General features: G+C 42.6%; 1 protein-coding gene across 3 annotated transcripts in view; it reads left to right on the forward strand.

Annotated features, from left to right (window-relative positions):
- Window positions 1–18,890, forward strand: part of GRIP2 (glutamate receptor interacting protein 2) — a 482,998-nt gene that overhangs the window by 364,453 nt on the left and 99,655 nt on the right. The window contains exon 1 of one of the 3 annotated variants that reach the window (XM_078853578.1): window positions 219–530. The exons of the other annotated variants lie outside the window; for them this stretch is intronic. Within the exon in view, the coding sequence (XP_078709704.1) occupies window positions 491–530 (40 nt within the window). The 5' untranslated portion in view covers window positions 219–490. Of the gene's footprint in view, window positions 1–218; window positions 531–18,890 lie in introns of those variants that run through there. 3 annotated transcript variants of the gene reach the window in all.

The raw sequence follows: 18,890 nt of genomic DNA on the forward strand, positions 1-18,890 counted from the left end.
TATTGCTGGGAATGAAGTGTGTGCTTCATGTTTGCTGCATCTGCCAGCCAGCCAGTGTTCAGCTGTCACTGCTCCTTCAACCAGCTGTTCATTTTAATCACTGCATTTATAACTTGTGCTCCACAAATGCCGAGTGGCCAGTCTGACCAATCTATTGCTGGATTTTTAAGAACAGCTAAAGATCCTTTAGCCTCTGGTTTGGTTTTGGTCTTGTCAAACCAGACTGGATCTTGAGATTCTCGTTCTAACTAGCCCTGTTTAGAATTTTGTTAAAGGGAGTGCAGCATTTGCTGGGAGTCTTCATAAAGTGGAGTCAATAGGACTTTGTTCCCTTTAAGTGGAGGAGCATAGTGTGCATTGTAACCCTGCTCTGTGGTGGGAGACAGACTGAAAGTGAGCTTGCTGTGAAGTGATTCCAGTACAGCCAGGGGAGAGACCGAAAGGAGCTGGTATTGCAATTAGCTGAATGCTTTGATAGAGAATAGCAAACATGCTTTGTGGACTGAAAAAGGATTTGCAGTCAGACTTCGGTGAGTGAGCCTGTCTTTTCCCCCCCACCAGTTTACTTTCATTTCACTTGATTTCTTTTAACTGCTGTCCAAACCCAGTAACCAATGTATGTCCGCCTTACTGGAGTGTTTCAAAAGAGCTTGTTTTTTACTCTGACTTAATTGCTTTGATTTGTAAAACGTGCCTCTGCTCCTCTGAAAAGAATTTCTCCCTGTAACAATTGGAGAGCACTGTACATACCGCTCTGCTTCTCCTCTTATCCTGTATCTGCCTAAATGCTGGCTGGTGTAGGGTGTGCTCTTAAGACACCCAAAATATTATGTTTGCTCTTCTGTGACCATTTTTACGGCAATGATGTTTTATGGAGGCTTCATGTAACTCCATACTTTCTTGTTCTCTTTTGTTATTACTTTAAAGATCAAGGTGTATAAAAGCTGAAAGTACAAAGCGGGGTATTTGTTAGTAATGGACCCTGCTGAGTAGAGTTGGATCCCTGACAGCAATCTGCATCACCGGTCTAATCTACTGTTACAGTGACTACCATAATGATCTTGGCTCACACTAGAAAATTGCCAGTCTAAGATGATGATGATGATAAACTCCTGTTTGGACATACAGGGCTGTAAACTACTAATATGGATCAGACAGGCCTCCTTTATCTCCCATAGTCCTGTGCAGAGATGAAGGCTTTAAGGGCACCTTTTAAATGATTTATTTGGGGATGAGGCTCTGGATATAGAAGTCTGGCACCAGGCCCTTCAAAATGGGGTGGTCCTGAAAGTGTGAGTGTGGTTAAAATGTTGGAGCACTTTGGTCCTTGCATGCCACAGCCCTGCTTGTAGTTTTCATGTACAATGCTGCATGAAGTTTGCTTCCCCAACCCCCCCTTCCCCCTGTGAAAGCGAAAACATCAGAGCCTGGAGAAAAGGGTTATTTTGGATTCCAAATAAATCTGCATTGCTTGAAGCAATCTGGTAGGGGATGCACTCTTCCCCACCTCCTGAGCTGGCTGAATGAATGAACCCAGGTCAATCGATTTGAAAAAACTATGCTACCTTCTTCCTCCCCTTCCACTCCAAAATCTATAACATACGCTTGTTAGATCTCCATAAAAGGATAAAATGAAGCTGGCATAAGTCAGTTTACCCGGCTTAAGTGATGCCTAATAACATTAATGGTGGTTAGATGCCGATATCCACTTACTGCCTCTCAGTAAGTTAAGATGTCCATTTTTCAAGCTGATTGAACCATTGAAGTATCATCTCTCTCTAGGCAGAGAGAAGCTGCTGTAACAGGCCATGGATGCAGGCACTACATGAAGAGACTTCTTGGTAGGACCCTGATTGGCTCTGGGAATTGGTATGGGATATAGGACTTTTCACCGCCACTGGTTGATATCTAGTGATGCAGAGTGGTTACCAGTGGGCAGATGTCCTGTAGTTTATATGAAATGTTGGAGAGTCTCACCCCAGTTCCTCAGACTGTGCCACCTGTGACTAGGGTCCTACCAAATTCAAGGTCATGAAAAACGCATAATGGACCATGAAATCTGGCCTCCCCAGTGAAATCTGGTCTTGTGTTCTTTTACAAAAGTACACCGCATTTCTCAAACTGGAGGTCCCAACCCACACTGGGGGTCGCAAACCTATTGTAGGATGATGGTGGTATTGTCACATTCTACTTCTGTGCTGCCTTCAGAGCTGGGCGGCCAGAGAGCGGTGGCTGCTGGCAGGTCACCCACTCTGAAGGCAGTGCTGATGCCAGCAACAGTGCAGAGGTAAGGGTAGCATGGTAGAGAGGGTGTTGTCACAGCCTGAAATATTTGCAAAGGGGATCCCAGCAAAAAAAGTTTAAGAACCCCTTTTGAGAATCTTAATCCAGGGTGATTTACAAGTGTAACAGTAATACAGTGCAATACTTGTGGGGTGTGTGTGTATATATACTGTGTGAACGTATCTGCGAAATTTTGCTATTTATGCTGTGACCAACCTGTGAAAAATGTGATTTTGTGATTTTAAGTAGACCCCTATCTGAGAGTTGGTACCCTTTAATGGTGTAACGTGACACTCCTAAGTGGGTCATTGGTAGTGGGGATCAAACATCAGACCTCTGGATCTCAAACCATGAGTCTCCACTGTTTGAGAAAAGGTCCAATGCTCTTGGATAAGGCTGCAGGAGGCTTATCAACCTCAATATTGGATCCAGTCACCAGAAGGGGACAGAGCACCACGCTGAATGCACGTGTTACAGTAGCTTAAAATCAGAATTTCTCTCCATGCTAGAGGTGTCCCTTTCAGATTGCAGGTGGGGCACTTCACTGAGTGACTAGGGCCAAGCTTACACTTCTATTGCCCAGGAATTCACTGTCATGTGAATTCTATAGCAGAGCTGTGGTCTCATTTACCAGAACTAGACTCACTACATCACAAAGGAGAAGGGAAAGACAGCTGGCTGTATTGTCTCCCAGCCCTGCCGTCCTCCATTCTCTTCAGACCCCTCTTTTAGACTGATGTACACAAAGTAGCATTCTATGGATCTTTAATGTCTGGTCAATATTTTAATTGCAGGGTTTTTTTAAGTAGTTCTTCCTTGAACACGCAAAACAAAATGTGATTCTTATTGTGTTTTTTTTTTTCTCCTCTAAAAATATTTCATCTGTCTCTCTTTTTGGAAATCTCCTTGGTGGCTGGAGAATGAGATGAATGCATTAAAATAATTGTTTCCATTTTTTTTCAAGTGATTTTTGTATGAGTCACTCTACTTGGAGTTTAAAAGTGACGGGGAAATATCAAAATCCAATGGCTTACTTTGGAGAACCCAAAAGTTCAGATGTGTCTTCACACCCCTTGGGCCAACCACTCCTGATTTTTGATGGCCCCTGGTCATGGTAGAAAGTCTGAGTAGTCCACTGTCATGATATTTTCTTGGAACTTACAGTCCCAGCCGGCAACAGAAAATGCAAAGCAGCCCAGAACCATTTTTTAAAGATAATCTGACTTGCAAGATAGGGGGGTTGTTTTAAAATTTAGGGGGAAGTTTGAGTCAATTGTCATTTATTTGAATGAGCTTCTCTCCCGATCACAGTGGAAGCCCTGATGGAGAAATTGCAGTTTTATATATTTAGCAAGTGATATGCACACAGGGTTTATGTTTGCAATGTAAGGCATCTGGCTAGTGTGTGTAATTTTTTTTAATGTGTTAGGTAGGAGAGAGAAATCTTTGGCTGTTTTTTTCCGTATACAGTGGCGAAAAATGTCACCAGGTTTAGATATCTTTGTGCTGCTTTTAGATGGGGTTTTGGGAAGTGGTGGTGGAGAGGGGGTTGTTAATAATAAAAAGCTGGGACTTCATCCTTGTGGAGCCCCACTGAAAGAAACATGAGTCTGCACTTCATGCAGGGTGCTCATTATCATGACTCCAGGGTGGGGACCCTCTGAAGTATTTTTGTTTTGAGGGCAGATAACGCACCTGAGATGCTTCAGTAAAAATGCCTGTGCACTTCTTGCTTGGACACAACAAGATGAATCTGCAGTGAGAATTGGAAGCAGCCTATTTAAAACCAGTTTTCTACTCACTGTGTGGGTTCTTTGAGTCAAATTCTGCCTTTGTTTTACCTCTGGCAACCCACTTGAGGTCAAATAGGTTGCACAGTTTATAAGGGCAGTATTTGGCCCCATGTGTTTTTTGAGTCTCATTTTAAAGATGAATCCCAGATTTTTATTACTGTCCCATCACAGAACCAGGACAGCAGTGGGAGAAGGAGCTAAGTTCTGTTTTGCCTTTTTGAATTCTGATCAAAATAGCTAGCTGAGCTTTGACTGCAGATTCTTTACCAGTGAAGAGGGTATACAAGTTGGAAAGATCTCGGCTTGACTTTTCTTTTTTTCCACACGCCAGGTAGTGATGTTTGCAGCATTGACAGAAAAATTCAATTTAAGCCTGATTTTGCTGAGAAAATCATGGTGAGGAGAAAATCTGGACTGGCATGAAGTTCCTCTTTAGAGTGTCTGTCTCTCTCCCCCTCTCTCCTATAATTAGGAATTTTATTTCTAGTGCTAGTGAAAAGTGTGGGATGGATATCCCTGCAGTCCTCCATCCACAGGAAATAGTGGTAATGGAAGCTTTCTCCATGCTATCCCCAACCAATGTGCCTCAGACCCCATCTGTAGAGACTTCTAGGGCTGGGCTAGGATTTCATTCTTCATGACCAATAAGTCTTTGGCCTCTCTGCTGAAGCTGCCAGCAATGGTGTCCATTATGATGGTGGCTTTTGGTGTGAAAGCTTTACAGAGACCACCAAGTGGCTTCATACAGGCCACTGAACACCCCTTATGTGGTATAATGATTTTGAGTCTCTTCTAACCCAGGCTGAGCGGTGACTGATGGCCTAGAAGTGACGAGCTCTACAGTCCGTTACAAATCCCCTGACCTACTCAGGCCCTAACCCTAATTTTTCTTCACTTTAGCATAGCATTGACAGTTAACTTCATAGTTTTGTATAAGAAAAGGAGTACTTGTGGCACCTTAGAGACTAACCAATTTATTTGAGCATAAGCTTTCGTGAGCTACAGCTCACTTCATCAATGCATAAAGTGGAAAGTACAGTGAGGAGATTTTATAACTCAAATTGGTTAGTCTCTAAGGTGCCACAAGTACTCCTTTTCTTTTTGCAAATACAGACTAACAGGGCTGATACTCTGAAACCTGTCAGTTTTGTATAGTCACTGCAGCAGTCTCTATTGTTAAACAGACAGCCATGGAAACAATGTTGCTTAGCCCTATTAACCGGGAAGCCGCTGACCCTTGGTAGTTAAGGAACCGACATATCGGATGCGCAATGTGCTGAGATCATTTGGTCTCTAGTTTGTATTAGATACCCATGAGGGATCGGAGGGAACCCTTGCATTTTCTAGAAGAAGTCATGTTATTTTGTTTGGAATTTTTCAAGGTGGTATTATCAAATGTAGCTTTTATTCTTGAGGGATGTTAACTCAGTTTAACCGCTTGTTAAGTGACAAAAGAGGAAGACAAGATCAAATCTAAATTTCATTTAACAGATTAAACATGTTAGTTGCTAACTCAGTAATGCCAAATAAACAGACCACTGTGCTTCGAACCTTCTGATGGGCCTGCAACCAGACATTCGGCTTTGCCCAGTATCACTAAGTCATTCTTTGCTAAATCTGAAGGACTTTGTCTACAAAGTGCAACTGGTCTCTAGCTTTCTTGCAAAAATAGCCCATTTCTATTGAAACTTCTTTTTTCTCCACCGTAGAAAACATGCAAAGGAATGAAATTTCAGGGGTGTGAAAACTGGCAAAAGAACAAAAAAGTGTGCGTGTTTGGGGGAGGAGGAGAATGTTAGGAAAACTTTCTCACCAGTTTGCACAGGGCTACCAAACAGGGTGGCCAGTGGCCTAAATTTCTTTTTTGCCCTTTTACTCTGTGTGCCCAGCAGCCCCTGTTGTCAGACTGTCTCTGGGCTCATCTGCATTCTATTGCTGTGTAAGTCCAGCATCGCAATGCTGGTGTTCCAGTGCAGGGTCATTGTCATTAACCCCATTGACACTACTTGGCATTACTAATGGAATCCTTATTTTGCAAGGTCAACAGTTCAATAAATGCCAGAGTCCAATTTCTAAATACCAGTTTTCACGTTGCTGTCAAACTAGTAAAAGTACACCTTTTATATGTGCTCAGGCTTCCTTTTGACTAAGATGTCACAGGAGATGCTATTCCAGCCAGGATGCCACATGTTAAATGTGGTTTTTTGGTTTTGTATCCAGCTGTTTTGGGGGTGGGGGTTGGTCGACTGAAAGGAGCCAGTTCACCCTGTTGTAAAGAAATCAGCGATAGCTGCACAGCAAGAGAGTAGTTAAAAAATGTTTAAAGTCCCTTTCAGCAAGCACTCCGTGCCTAACTTTATAAATGCATGTAGTCCCATTGGGTAATGCATGAACTTCTGTCTTTACAGGATGGGGGCTCCAAGTTTTTCTTTACTGTAAATTCACCTCACCTGGAGGTGGTTCCGTTGCTTAAGAGCAGACGGCTCATCTGGTATGTGTGAAAATCCTGGTTCTAGGCTGAGTCCCTCTTCCCAACTACAGATAATGGACAGCCTGTTTCTGATTGGTTTGCTCTGTGTGTGTGTGTGTGTGTGTGTGACATTTTTATTCTTCACTTCCTAATACATTAATATTTTTATCACCATTATTAACTAACATGAATGTTCTCAACTTCAAAACTGATAACTTCTTTTTCAGCTTTCCTTTCAACTTGTGATTTGGAAATTCACTTGCATAACTTTACCTAGAGACATGTAAAATCATATAGGAGTTAGGATAATGGCCTTCCTCTCCATCCCCACCAACAGCCATCCCCAATTTTTTTTATTATTTTAATAAGAATGGGTTTTTTTTTCTGTTGGTCATGTGGTTTTGTTCAAGGACCTGGTAATTATATGCTTGGAGATGAAGGCTTTTCAAAGGCATCTTTCCCAGCAATTTTCAGCTGGAGATGTGGATAAAAATATCTCTCCAGTTTTTATCAGAAATGTTTGCAGTAATGTGCAATTATGAGCTCTGCCTTCACTCAATTCATCCTGGAAGAATTTGCTTTGCAGAGAAATTTGTTTCCTAACTGCAGTAGATGCCAGCATAGTTGGCAGATGCAGGGTTTTGGAAAAAGAGACCAGAAATGAAAATTGCTATGAAGCAAATTGGTCCCTACACCTGGAAACCATGAAAGGGTGGAATATAATTTTTTCTTAAATCACATTAATTTGCTTTGCATATCAGTTCCCAAAATGGCCATGTGAAAGCTATTTAGCCTCGTGAAGATGATCCCACTTAATCATGCCTTGCAACTGATCCAGTTCTTGTTGTGCAAGTTCATGAAATGACATCAGTAAAGGCAGAAGAATTGTCCATTTTTCTTCACAGCAGGTACCCAGTCTGAAATTGTGTATATAATTACCACCATTCTATATATTCAAATGAGACAACATTAAGAGCCAGTTCAGTCCGGAGAAAAGAATAATGGAAATCGGGTGGGAGGCATTTGGGATATTAAAATGTGAGGTATAAGGGTCTTGTTGTGGGAGGCAGTACTTTGCTCCATTAGAACTGTGTGTGTGTGTGTGCGAACACACATGTGCCCTTCCTGTACAGATTATTCTTTCCACAACCCTCTGGTCGATATCCTCCCTGTCAAAACTGCTGAATATTCCTGAGTCGTCTTATGAAAGACCCCTTACCTGTTAAAAATAATCCCATTTAAAACGACTGTTACTACCCTTCCTTCAAGTTCCTGCTCCATTTCTCTTATCTAACTTTCCTCCCCTTCCTTGTTCCACTGCTTAAACCATCTTGCTGGTATGATGTACACCACCCATCCCTTTTTGGAATGTTGCAAGTTTTGTGGGCCCCCCGCAAATCCCTGATGAATATGCAATTATATAATAACTCCTGTCAATCGCTGTTCCTGACCAAATGTCCTACTTCAAGCTGCTGGCCCTGGCGTTTCCTGTCCTCTTCAGAACACACATTCCTTCCCACGGTATATTGTTCTTCCCTGTTCATATTGCAGTAGCACCTAGAAACTCCAGTCAGGCAGCCAAATCATCCCCTCCTGCATTGAAATTTTAGGATGGGACTCTCCAGGAGGATTTCCTTGCGGTATCTCCCCCGGAAAAATGTGGGAGCCATGCTCCCAAACTTGGCAGATCCCAGGAGGGCCAGGCCTATCCATCCTGGCTCTAACCCCCATGGTTTTCTCCCCATACCCTTCCCTTAGGATGCCTGTGGGACTACTTAGACAATAGCGCAGCCCCAGCCTGTGTTATGTTTCTTCCAGACAAATTCTGTGGAAGAACGAAGAATTATTTGCAGCCTCCTACGACTTGCCTAATCTCTGCCCTCTCACCTAGACTGCGTGGCAAGGGCTTGCTAGATATGGGGATGGGGATGGAGAGATAGTTTCATGAGCCCCCTTTCCATGCGTGTAGGGACCACCTCCTCCACAAGTGGATCTGAAGAGCTGGGGATGCTCTAGTCCTGAGTCACAGGAAGAGACATCTGTCTCCTAAATAGTGCTCTTGTAAAGCCATGATCTGGTAAACCTTAGCTAGAGCTAGTCTTAACTGGCAAACTTTTTTCTTCAGGTATACTGCTCACTATTTCACATCATCCCATGTTTATCTTGTTTTGTTCCATCCTTTTTTCCAGCCACTCTGGCCTAATTAAAAAATGTGTGTTTTTGGTTGGTTTGTTTTTAAAAACCACATAACACATTGGCTGGCACCAGCCAGTTCTCACCTCCTTCCCTTAAGTTCCCTGCATTGAAGTTGAAATACTGAGCATGTCAGTCTCTGTCATCGTCACGTTACTCAATCCAGTCTTGTGACTATATTGCAGGTGTTTACAACTGAAATAGCTGCAGTAATGGCATGGGAGGTGTGAAGAAATTAGGTGAATTTAAAAAAAAATCCCTCTCTTCCATTTTGCCCCTATGATCTTACCTTAAAATTGAAGGGAGCTTGGCAGAGGGATCCTGACAATTAACTGGAGGGGTAACAGAAGCACTTACCTCGGACGAAATTGGAGAATAAAGCTCGTCAAGCCCTGCAAGCTCAGGCTAACAGCAGTTGCTCTGTTAGCTTTCTCTCCTTTTAAAAAGTCACTTTATCGTTCCGTGCTGATTCTAGCAGTACCGTGAGCTATAACAGGCAATTAGCTCCTAGCAGATTTATGTGACGTTGCATTTTATAAGCAATCATGTGTGTTTAATGATTGAACAGATCTGTTGTATCTAATGTTCACAGGGCCTGATTTTGCTCCTCTGTCACTGATGTAAATGGAGAACAATTCCACTGAAGTGAGTGGTGTACGTAGCACCAGATTTAGGTTCCATTTAGATGGTGAGCAGAGACAAGTCATGCAAGAAAAGCTTGTTAGCAGTGTCTGCTTTCTGATGTACTCAGGCGCTATCTAAGGCTGGGGTGATGTTATCCGAGGAAATCTGGATTGTACCAGTAACAGGGATCTCTCTCTTTCATGTTGATGAGACAGACACCAGTCATGGCAATTTAAATCAGCGATGTAAATCATTTATTTAAATCAAGTGGAAAGCCCCGATTTTAATCTTTTACTCAACTTTCCCATTTGTACTTCAGTTCTTTTCCAAAGAAAGGTGCATTCTCATTGGTTGATGTAAATCAACATGTTTTCATTTTAGAACTAAATAGAGCCTTTACACTAGATTTGGTACATCTTTTTGCTATTAAGGAGGGTACGCTATAAATATATACATTTATATAAGCAATTGTATAGCTTAATATTTCAAATTCTTATTAATTGTACATTTTTAGTAAAGTTTAGGAAATGATGAATGCTATATTGCTTATTGGCCAGATAATTAACTTTTTGCTCATGGCTGGTGTCAAGCTGCATTAGGATGGTAACTGGAATTTAATTAAAACACACAACAGCATCTACGATTTATTTTATTAAGCAAAGCCACCTTAAATGTTTTTGCAAAAAGAAAAGGAGTACTTGTGGCACCTTAGAGACTAACAAATGTATTTGAGCATAAGCTTTCGTGATCTACAGCTCACTTCATCGGATGCTCAAGCGTTCTTACAACTACAATACCCACCTGCTGAAGTGAAGAAACAGATTAACAGAGACAGAAGAGTACCCAGAAGTTACCTACTACAGGACAGGCCCAACAAAGAAAATAACAGAACGCCACTAGCCGTCACCTTCAGCCCCCAACTAAAACCTCTCCAACGCATCATCAAGGATCTATAACCTATCCTGAAGGACGACCCATCACTCTCAGAGATCTTGGGAGACAGGCCAGTCCTTGCTTACAGACAGCCCCCCAACCTGAAACAAATACTCACCAGCAACCACACACCACACCACACAACAGAACCACTAACCCAGGAACCTATCCTTGCAACAGTCTGTTGCCAACTGTGTCCACATATCTATTCAGGGGACACCATAATAGGGCCTAATCACATCAGCCACACTATCAGAGGCTCGTTCACGTGTGCATCTACCAATATAATATATGCCATCACGTACCAGCAATGCCCCTCTGCCATGTACATTGGCAAAACTGGACAGTCTCCATGTAAAAGAATAAATGGACACAAATCAGACCTCAAGAATTATAACATTCAAAAACCAGTCAGAGAACACTTCAATCTCTTTGGTCACTCGATTACAGACCTAAAAGTGGCAATTCTTCAACAAAAAAACTTCAAAAACAGACTCGAACGAGAGACTGCTGAATTGGAATTAATTTGCAAACTGGATACAATTGATTTAGGCTTGAATAAAGACTGGGAGTGGATGTGTCATTACACAAAGTAAAACTATTTTCCCATGTTTATTCCACATCCCCCCCCCCCCCCCAAACTGTTCCTCAGACATCCTGTCAACTGCTGGAAATGGCCCATCTTGATTCTCCCTACAAAAGGTTCCCCCTCCCTGCTCTTCCCCCTCCCCCCCCCCCCGCTCTCCTGCTGGTAATAGCTCACCTTATCTGATCACTCTTGTTACAGTGTGTATGGTAACACCCATTGTTTCATGTTCTCTGTGTATATAAAATCTCCCCACTGTATTTTCTACTGCATGCATCCGATGAAGTGAGCTGTAGCTCACGAAAGCTTATGCTCAAATAAATTGGTTAGTCTCTAAGGTGCCACAAGTCCTCCTCAGAGCTCCAGGGGACCCCAGGGTGGCTGGGAGCTGCTCGGCACTCCGGAGGGCCCTGTTGTTCCCAGCTGCCGCAGGCTGAAGTCTCGGAGGTCTCTGGAAGTCGCAGATTCTGTGACTTCTGCAACCTCCATGATAGAATTGTAGCCTTAGTAATGAGGCATAAAAGTCAGAATTGGTTACAAAGAAATAAAAGGTAATATGCAAATTAATATCTAATTTAACAATCTAAGTGCATTTAAAGCAAGAAGGTTTCTTACCACATGTTTATAACAGTCTAACTGGATTTCTTTCAGCCAGGGACCCTCCCCCAGTGCAATGATGCTGCTTTTGTCTTTCAAATGTTGTTGATGCCGTGAGTAGAGATGAGGGAAGAGAAGTGATTTGGGGCCTCTGTTCCTTATTTTTATATCTTTTCCTCCTCTTTTGAGAATCCTCTCCAGATAGGGTTCAGGCAACAGCTCGTCTGTCTACACAGGAACCCGCAGCTGTTACACGGCCAAGATGTACATTTTCCACTCTCACCCTTTCTCCTGCCAAAGAATGGTGGCTTAATCAGGTGATAGTTCATTTGATTTTGTTGACATCTGGTTGAGGCATCAGTTGGCCTTGTGTCTCTGAGGAACTGGTTTGTGCATGCTTGTCTAAACTTGGAGCATGTCTCAGTAAAGTCATACAGTAGAATCTTGTAACTTTACATACAATGTTGCCTCGCACATTTTATCAGGCCAATAATGATCAGCAAATTACGGTTTTCAAAATACACCTCACAAAGCATACTTCATACAAAATGTATCATAGTTTTGTAAAAATGAGCATAAAGGTACAGACTGTCTCAAACTCTCCCAATCAATTTTTTAACTTTGAATGAATCAGTCCGAAGAGTCTACTACTGTCAAAAGCTGGTCTAGCACTTCAATAAAGTCTAATTATAGGTGCTTAGCTGGTGACTTCCACCAGATCAGTGGTGTGACTTTCTTTAAAACATCATCAGCAAATAGGTACTGCTTAAATAAGTCACCTCCAGCCCTGCAATTTATTATGGTTGGCAAGACTGATGGGTACTTATTAGATGCCCATATCATAGCAGTAGTTAGGCATCTATGCTGGTACTTCAGGTTGAGAATATTGGCAAGAAAATGAGGTGGAGTAGGTGCTTGATCCATCCACTTCTTCGCTGCCTGCCATTTAACTTTGTTGTTGGGTATTTCTTTCTTTGATGTCACTTGAAAGTCTTCCCAAATTTCAACAACACCAACAATAGAGCAGCGATCTTTCTGCAGTTTCTCCAAGGCTATGGAAATAGGTTTCAGGATATTTGGCATATTGTCTACATTTCTCTTTAGTTCGACACTGACTGCTTTGGCTGTGAGAGTTCATCTGCTTTGTGAGTGTTCTGCAAAAACGTTTGCTCAGTGGGCACCAGTAGTCAAAAAAGCTAACACCATGTTAGGAATCATTAAGAAAGGGATAGAAAATATCATAATGCCTCTCTATAAATTCAGGGTATGCTCACACTGTGAATGTCGTGTACAGTTCTGGTCATCCCATCTCAAAATATATATATATATATATATATATATATAAAAGAATTGGAAAAAAATACAGAGAAGGACAAGAAAAATGATTTAGGGGTGTGGAATAGCTTCCATATGAGGAAAGATTAAAAAGACTGGGACGGTTCATCTTGGAGACAGATAAAGAGGATATGATAGAGAGCTACAAAATCATGTGGAGAAAGTGAACAAGGAACTGTTATTTACTCCTTTATATAGCACAAGAACCAGGAATCACCTGATGAAATTAACAGGCAGCAGGTTTAAAACAAATGTAAGAAAATACTATTTCACACAGTCAACCTGTAGAACTCCATTGCGAGGGGCTGTTGTGAAGGCCAAAAGTATAACTGGGCTCAAAAAATAATTAGATAAGTTCAAGGAGGATAAGTCCATCAGTGGCTATTAGCCAAGATGGTGTGGGACGCAACTCTATGCTCTGAGTGTCCCTAAACCTGACTGCCAGAAGCTGGTATTGGACAACGGGATGGATCACTCAATCAATTATTCTGTTCTGTTCATTCCTGCCAAAGCTTCTGGCACCAGTCACTGTCCAAAGACTGGTCCATCTAGCCAAATATCTTTTGGTCTCATCCAAAAGCGTCCCTGGAGTATAGCGTCCCTGGAGTTGGGGGCTGGATTCCAATGCCTATGATGACTTTGCCAGTCTCTTGTACCCAGTAGCATAACTCCTGGGTCTCCCCAGTATCAAGCCCTTAATATAGTATATGACCTGTTTGTGCCATATATATAATAATGCTTATAAGCACAATAGGTCATGTACTGTATTAAGGGCTTGATCCTAAGAGGAACAGGGGGCTGTGCTGCTAGGTACAAGGGCTTATATATATAAACTTAACCTCAAAAGCGAACTTTTTCCATAGATTCTTTTTTACATAGAAAAGTAGCTTTTAACGCCAAGTTTTTGATAGAGGCTCATGGATTCCTCATTCTTTATTTAAATATTTTAAGAGATTATAGTTTTAGGCCTTAACGTATTTTGTATAAATTAAAATTTCATTTTAAACAGGTTCTTTTTTTTAAAAAAAAATTATATAACAATCTGATTTTTAATTTGTTTTTCAAATAAATGATCTATTTTTATCCATCTTGTGAGACATTCAAATATTACACACAGATACCTGCGTAGTTTTGTGTGACTCCACCCAGCATGTGTATCAGGATGATGTGTTTACGTGATGTTCCGTAGGATGCTTAGAATTTTGGATGTAATAACGCAGCTTTAGTAGTTAATTTTACGATTACCTTCACACGCTGTGAGAGATATGTGCATCTATTACACACTCGATGGAACTCACTGTTTGTAATTTTTATTAACATGTAAGTATCTTGTTGAATCTAAATTAAGTGCATATTTGGGAACCATAATCTGAAGCATTACCCTTAATGGTGTGTGTTCTAGAATAGTAAAAGTATATCATCTGTCTCCTCTCCTCAAAACATTGGAGTCTTTAGTTGCCGCTGAGTTTCTTTTGAATTTGTCACCACTCATCATCTAGTCTAAGCCTATAAAGCCCCAAATGGGACGTTTCATAAGCAACTAAGTTTTTTTTTTTTTTAAAAGAGCCAAACAGAAGCAGGATACCAAAAAACCAGATGGGCTAGGTCAGTATTTCCAGAAGATAGGCGGTACAGTCGAACCTCAGTTAGAAACTGACCAGTCAACCAAACACCTCATTTGGAACCGGATGTATGCAATCCAGCAGAGATGACCAAAAAAAGAGCAAATACTGTACAGTACTGTGTGAAACGTAAACTACTAAAAAAAAAAAAATTGACAAGGTAAGGAAACGGTTTCTGTGCTTGTTTCACTTAAATTAAGATGGCTAAAAGGAGCATTTTTCTTCTGCATAGTAAAGTTTCAAAGCTGTATTAAGTCACTGTTCACTTGTACACTTTTGAAAGAACAGTCATATTGTTTTATTCAGAGTTATGAACATTTCAGAGTTACGAACAACCTCCATTCCCGCGGTGCTCAGAACTCTGAGGTTCTACTGTAGCTTACGCTGTCGAGTGGAGCTGCTGTTGTATGACAAGTGGCTAGGCCCTGGCCCAGGTGGCTCCCCAGCTCTGTCTACTATCCAGATCCCCATAGCTCTGTGGAGCTATCAATGTCTATTGTGAGAATCTGTTTTTTAAACACCTGTTTAAACTGAGTTATTGGGTGAGGCATTCTGGTATCTTAGATACTACTTTTTTCCCCCCTTTTGAGTACTCTTTCTTGCACTTTGTAAGATTTAATCGGGAGGCCTGCACTAAACTGTGCAATCTTTCTTATCCTGTGTACTCTGAAATGTTAAAGGGAAGAAGCCATATTAAACTGGAAAGTAGCATAACTGTGGACATGTGTGCTGGTGAGTTTGAGGATTGTGGATTGTTCCCTTTGGTTTTTGGTAGATTGCTTTCTTCATCGGGGCCTTTATTACCTCTTCTTCCCTTTTTCCCAGCAGCTGTGGTCAGGTTGCCAGATCAGTCTTTTTCCAGGCTTGCTGGTCCACTGCTTACTCCATTTCCACTTGCTGGTCCACTCCATCCTTCCATACACTGTTTAACTCAACTTGGGCTTGAATAGGGACTGGAAGTGGCTGGCTCACTACAAAAGCAATTTTCCCTCTCTTGGTATTGACACCTCCTCATCAATTACTGGGGGTGGACCACATCTACCCTGACTGAATTGGCCTTCAACATTGGTTCTCCACTTGTAAGGTAACTCCCTTCTCTTCATGTGCCAATATATATTTATGCCTGTATCTGTAATTTTCACTCCGTGCATCTGAAGAAGTGGGTTTTTTACCCATGAAAGCTTATGCCCAAATAAATCTGTTAGTCTTTAAGGTGCCACCGGACTCCTCATTGTTTTCATTTAACTAATCTCAAATTCCTCCCTAACAGGATTCCCTTCTTTCATCTGTCATACATGCCCATACCATCTTAGCATCCTCTGTTGCAGCTTCTTTCTGATACTGCAGACCTCGGTCTCACTCGATGGCACTATTCAGCATGTGGTCCAGCAATATCTCCCCTCTCACTTCAGTGACATCAATCAGGTCTCTTATTACCTGACTCTTAAATCCCTCTCTAACTGCTGTATCTCCTGTGTTGCTTTGGTTTGTCTAGTGCAGTGGTCCCCAAACTTTTCAGGGTCATGTCCTCCTGGGCAGGAGCAGGACCATGGCTCTGGGAGGGGGGGACACAGACAGTGGTAAGGGGGCCAAGGCCGCAGCTGGGGGTGGGTCTGGGGCCAGGAATGGAGCTGTGGCCAGGGGCCAAGGCTGGGGGCAGGAGCCAGGAGCAGAGCTGCAGATAGGTCTGCAGCCAGACGCAGAGCTGCGCTGGGGATGGGACCAGGTGCAGGGCTGGGTGTGGGGGCAGGAGCAGAGCTGGAGGTGGGGCGGGGCTGGGCTGGGTGGCGCTCCCTCCCCGCCCCCCCATGGGTGCTGGCCTGGGCCCATTACTCCCCCTAATGTTCCTCTGTGCCCCCTAGGGGCACATGCCCCACAGTTTGGGGACCTCTGGTCTAGTGCCTGACATCACAGCATTGGAAGCTTATAGGGATGTTTTAAGCCAGGGACAGTATGTCTGTGCCCATGTGTACCTCTTTCAAAGAGAGATGCACTCAAATGCCAAAGTTCAAATCTGGATTTTTCTCTAAGTTCAGAAGTGTTTGAATCAAGGCCCAGGATCCTCACCTGATTCTACGGGCTGGCTATCACTGGTGACAGTTTGGAGCAGGGGGGTTGCCTCCTCCCCCAAAAGAGCTTTAACAGCTGCTGCTGGAGTGATCCAGATTTTTGCCCCAGCTGCATGGTGACAGCACCACAGAAATTTGGCTCAGCTACACCTCTGTACAGATGGAGGGGTGGCCTGGCCAAACTTATTGAGTAGCATTGCGACCTGGTGTGTGGAGAGTTCGTTCCTGTATGGCAGAGTGCAGGGGAGTCTGCTGAGAGCTTGACTCCTGGTGGTACCAGCTCATGCCCTGATGGAAGAGAGAGGAGACTTCCTGGCTGAAGGAGACCCAGCCTTCCTGTGGGGTGGATGGGCTAGGGCATGAGTTGGGACCCAAGCAGTGTCCCTGCTGGGGTTGGTGGGGCAGGATCAGCATTTCCCCATTCTCTTCCCTCCAAGAAATTTCTGAATTGGTGCCACAACTCGCTATATGCCTGATTATAGTAAAACAAGGGAAGTTATGAAGTGGAACCAAACTCTCATCCTCTGCCACAGAAATATTGCGTAACCTTGGGCAAGTCATGTCACCCACGTGTTCCTCAGTTTCCCACATCTGTAAAATGGAGCTAGTTAGCAGTTACCCACTTTTGTAGAGCTCTTTGAATTTATATAGAAAATTCCCTTTGAGAAATTCAGAATATTAATAAGCTCTTTTTGAGTGTGCGCGGGGGACCAGGATACACTTTTCTGAGGAGATGGTTTTGCTGAAATCAACCTCTGAGTCTGCACTCTGTATTCAGAAGTGAGCCATCATCCATGGAAGCAAACTGCAGGAGAGAAGTTGTTGTCTCTGATGAAAGATTTCCTTTGTGGCAGATACTCAAGACGATGAAGAGGTATTGAAAGGAGGAAAGGAAACGTAGAGGCCAAATGTTTTAGTCCGGACTATAAATATGTAGAATTTAGTGGTTTCCCAAAATCTCCCTCCACCCCCACCTCCTCATACCCAACCATGTGCCTTTGCTCTCGCCTTCATTTTGTGTGATGGGGACTGTTGGGTTGCAGACTTTACATGGACCCAGAATCTCAAAGCAAACTTGATCAATATGGTGACAGTCCTGCAAACCAGCAGACAGTAGCATTTCAACCCCAAATCACAGGCCTGTCCACGTTTGCTGCAGTCTGCACCTATGTTCACATGGAAGGCTCACAAAACCATCGTGTCTTTTTAAGCAATGTGTTCTGACTTTAGCCAATGTCAGAACACTTGGATTTGTTTCACTTGATTTTGTTAGGAATATTTTGCACAGGCTGGATTCACCAGTCAGCTCTGGCTGCTTTACACCATTTTTGTGTAAAGCCGCTATAAGCCCAGTACAAAGGGTAAGTTGTGTTCTGTTTGTAGCTGCTTTGCATCATGGGAGCAGCACAACACAAATCCAAGGATATAGGTGACTCTCACCTGGATGTGGTAAACTCTGGGAGGAGCCATGCACAATACTGAGCAGAATCTTGGCATTCATCTAATAACATCTAGTCTCAAAAATTCAAATTGTGTTAACTTGTATGTTACTACATCTCACTCTGCCATTCCCCATCTCTTTTGATTCTCCCACCACACCCCTTTCTTTTTAAAGGGGCCATTTGCTTGAGAATAAAGCATGTGCCCTGGTTCTTTGCTCATCTAATTATAAGCTTATTCGATCTCTTCAGCAGCCCCTATGATTCTTCCTCACATAGGATCCCAGCTGCATACGTGGGCCATTGCATAGTGGATGGTTTGTGTGCCAAAGTCTAAAATTGACCTATGTTTAGATCAGTTGCAAAATGGTAACATCTGTATATATTCATACATAATGGCTTTTACCCCCTACATGAATAATCAAATCCAGCAATTCAGTATTTACTATTTGCAATATCGCTACTTAGCTGAATGCTGGTGGGAAAAATCACAGTTTGGCATTAAATCTTAGTAAGGTTTAGTGGAGCTTCACAGAGACACTAAAAAGCTAGAAACGGTCCTAAATGGAGCAGAGGAACTTCTTTTTCTGTTTTTTTTTTTTTTTTTTTTTTGTTAATGCCATTCTGAAGCCTCTTCCCTGTTCCCGCTCTCACTGTTTTAAGCTCATAGCATCAAAATCCAGTCCAAATCCTATTAAAGCAACTGATTTGCAACCTCCTGCATTAAACATCTTCCCACACAACTCCAGTGTGCAGTACTAGATGTCTGCCTTCACTGTCGGTAATCTCAAAATATTTCAAACCCTTTTTTGGCTGCAAAGTGGATTGGAGTTGGAGGCTAAAACTGGGGATTGCTCCAATCTACTGTAACCACAGTAGACTGATAACCAAATTCTAACTGGGCTTATTGCAGACCAAACTGGTAGGTGGGGCTGGTTGTTTTTGA

This window comes from Lepidochelys kempii, chromosome 7, assembly GCF_965140285.1.
Source record: "Lepidochelys kempii isolate rLepKem1 chromosome 7, rLepKem1.hap1, whole genome shotgun sequence".
NCBI lineage: Eukaryota > Metazoa > Chordata > Testudines > Cheloniidae > Lepidochelys > Lepidochelys kempii.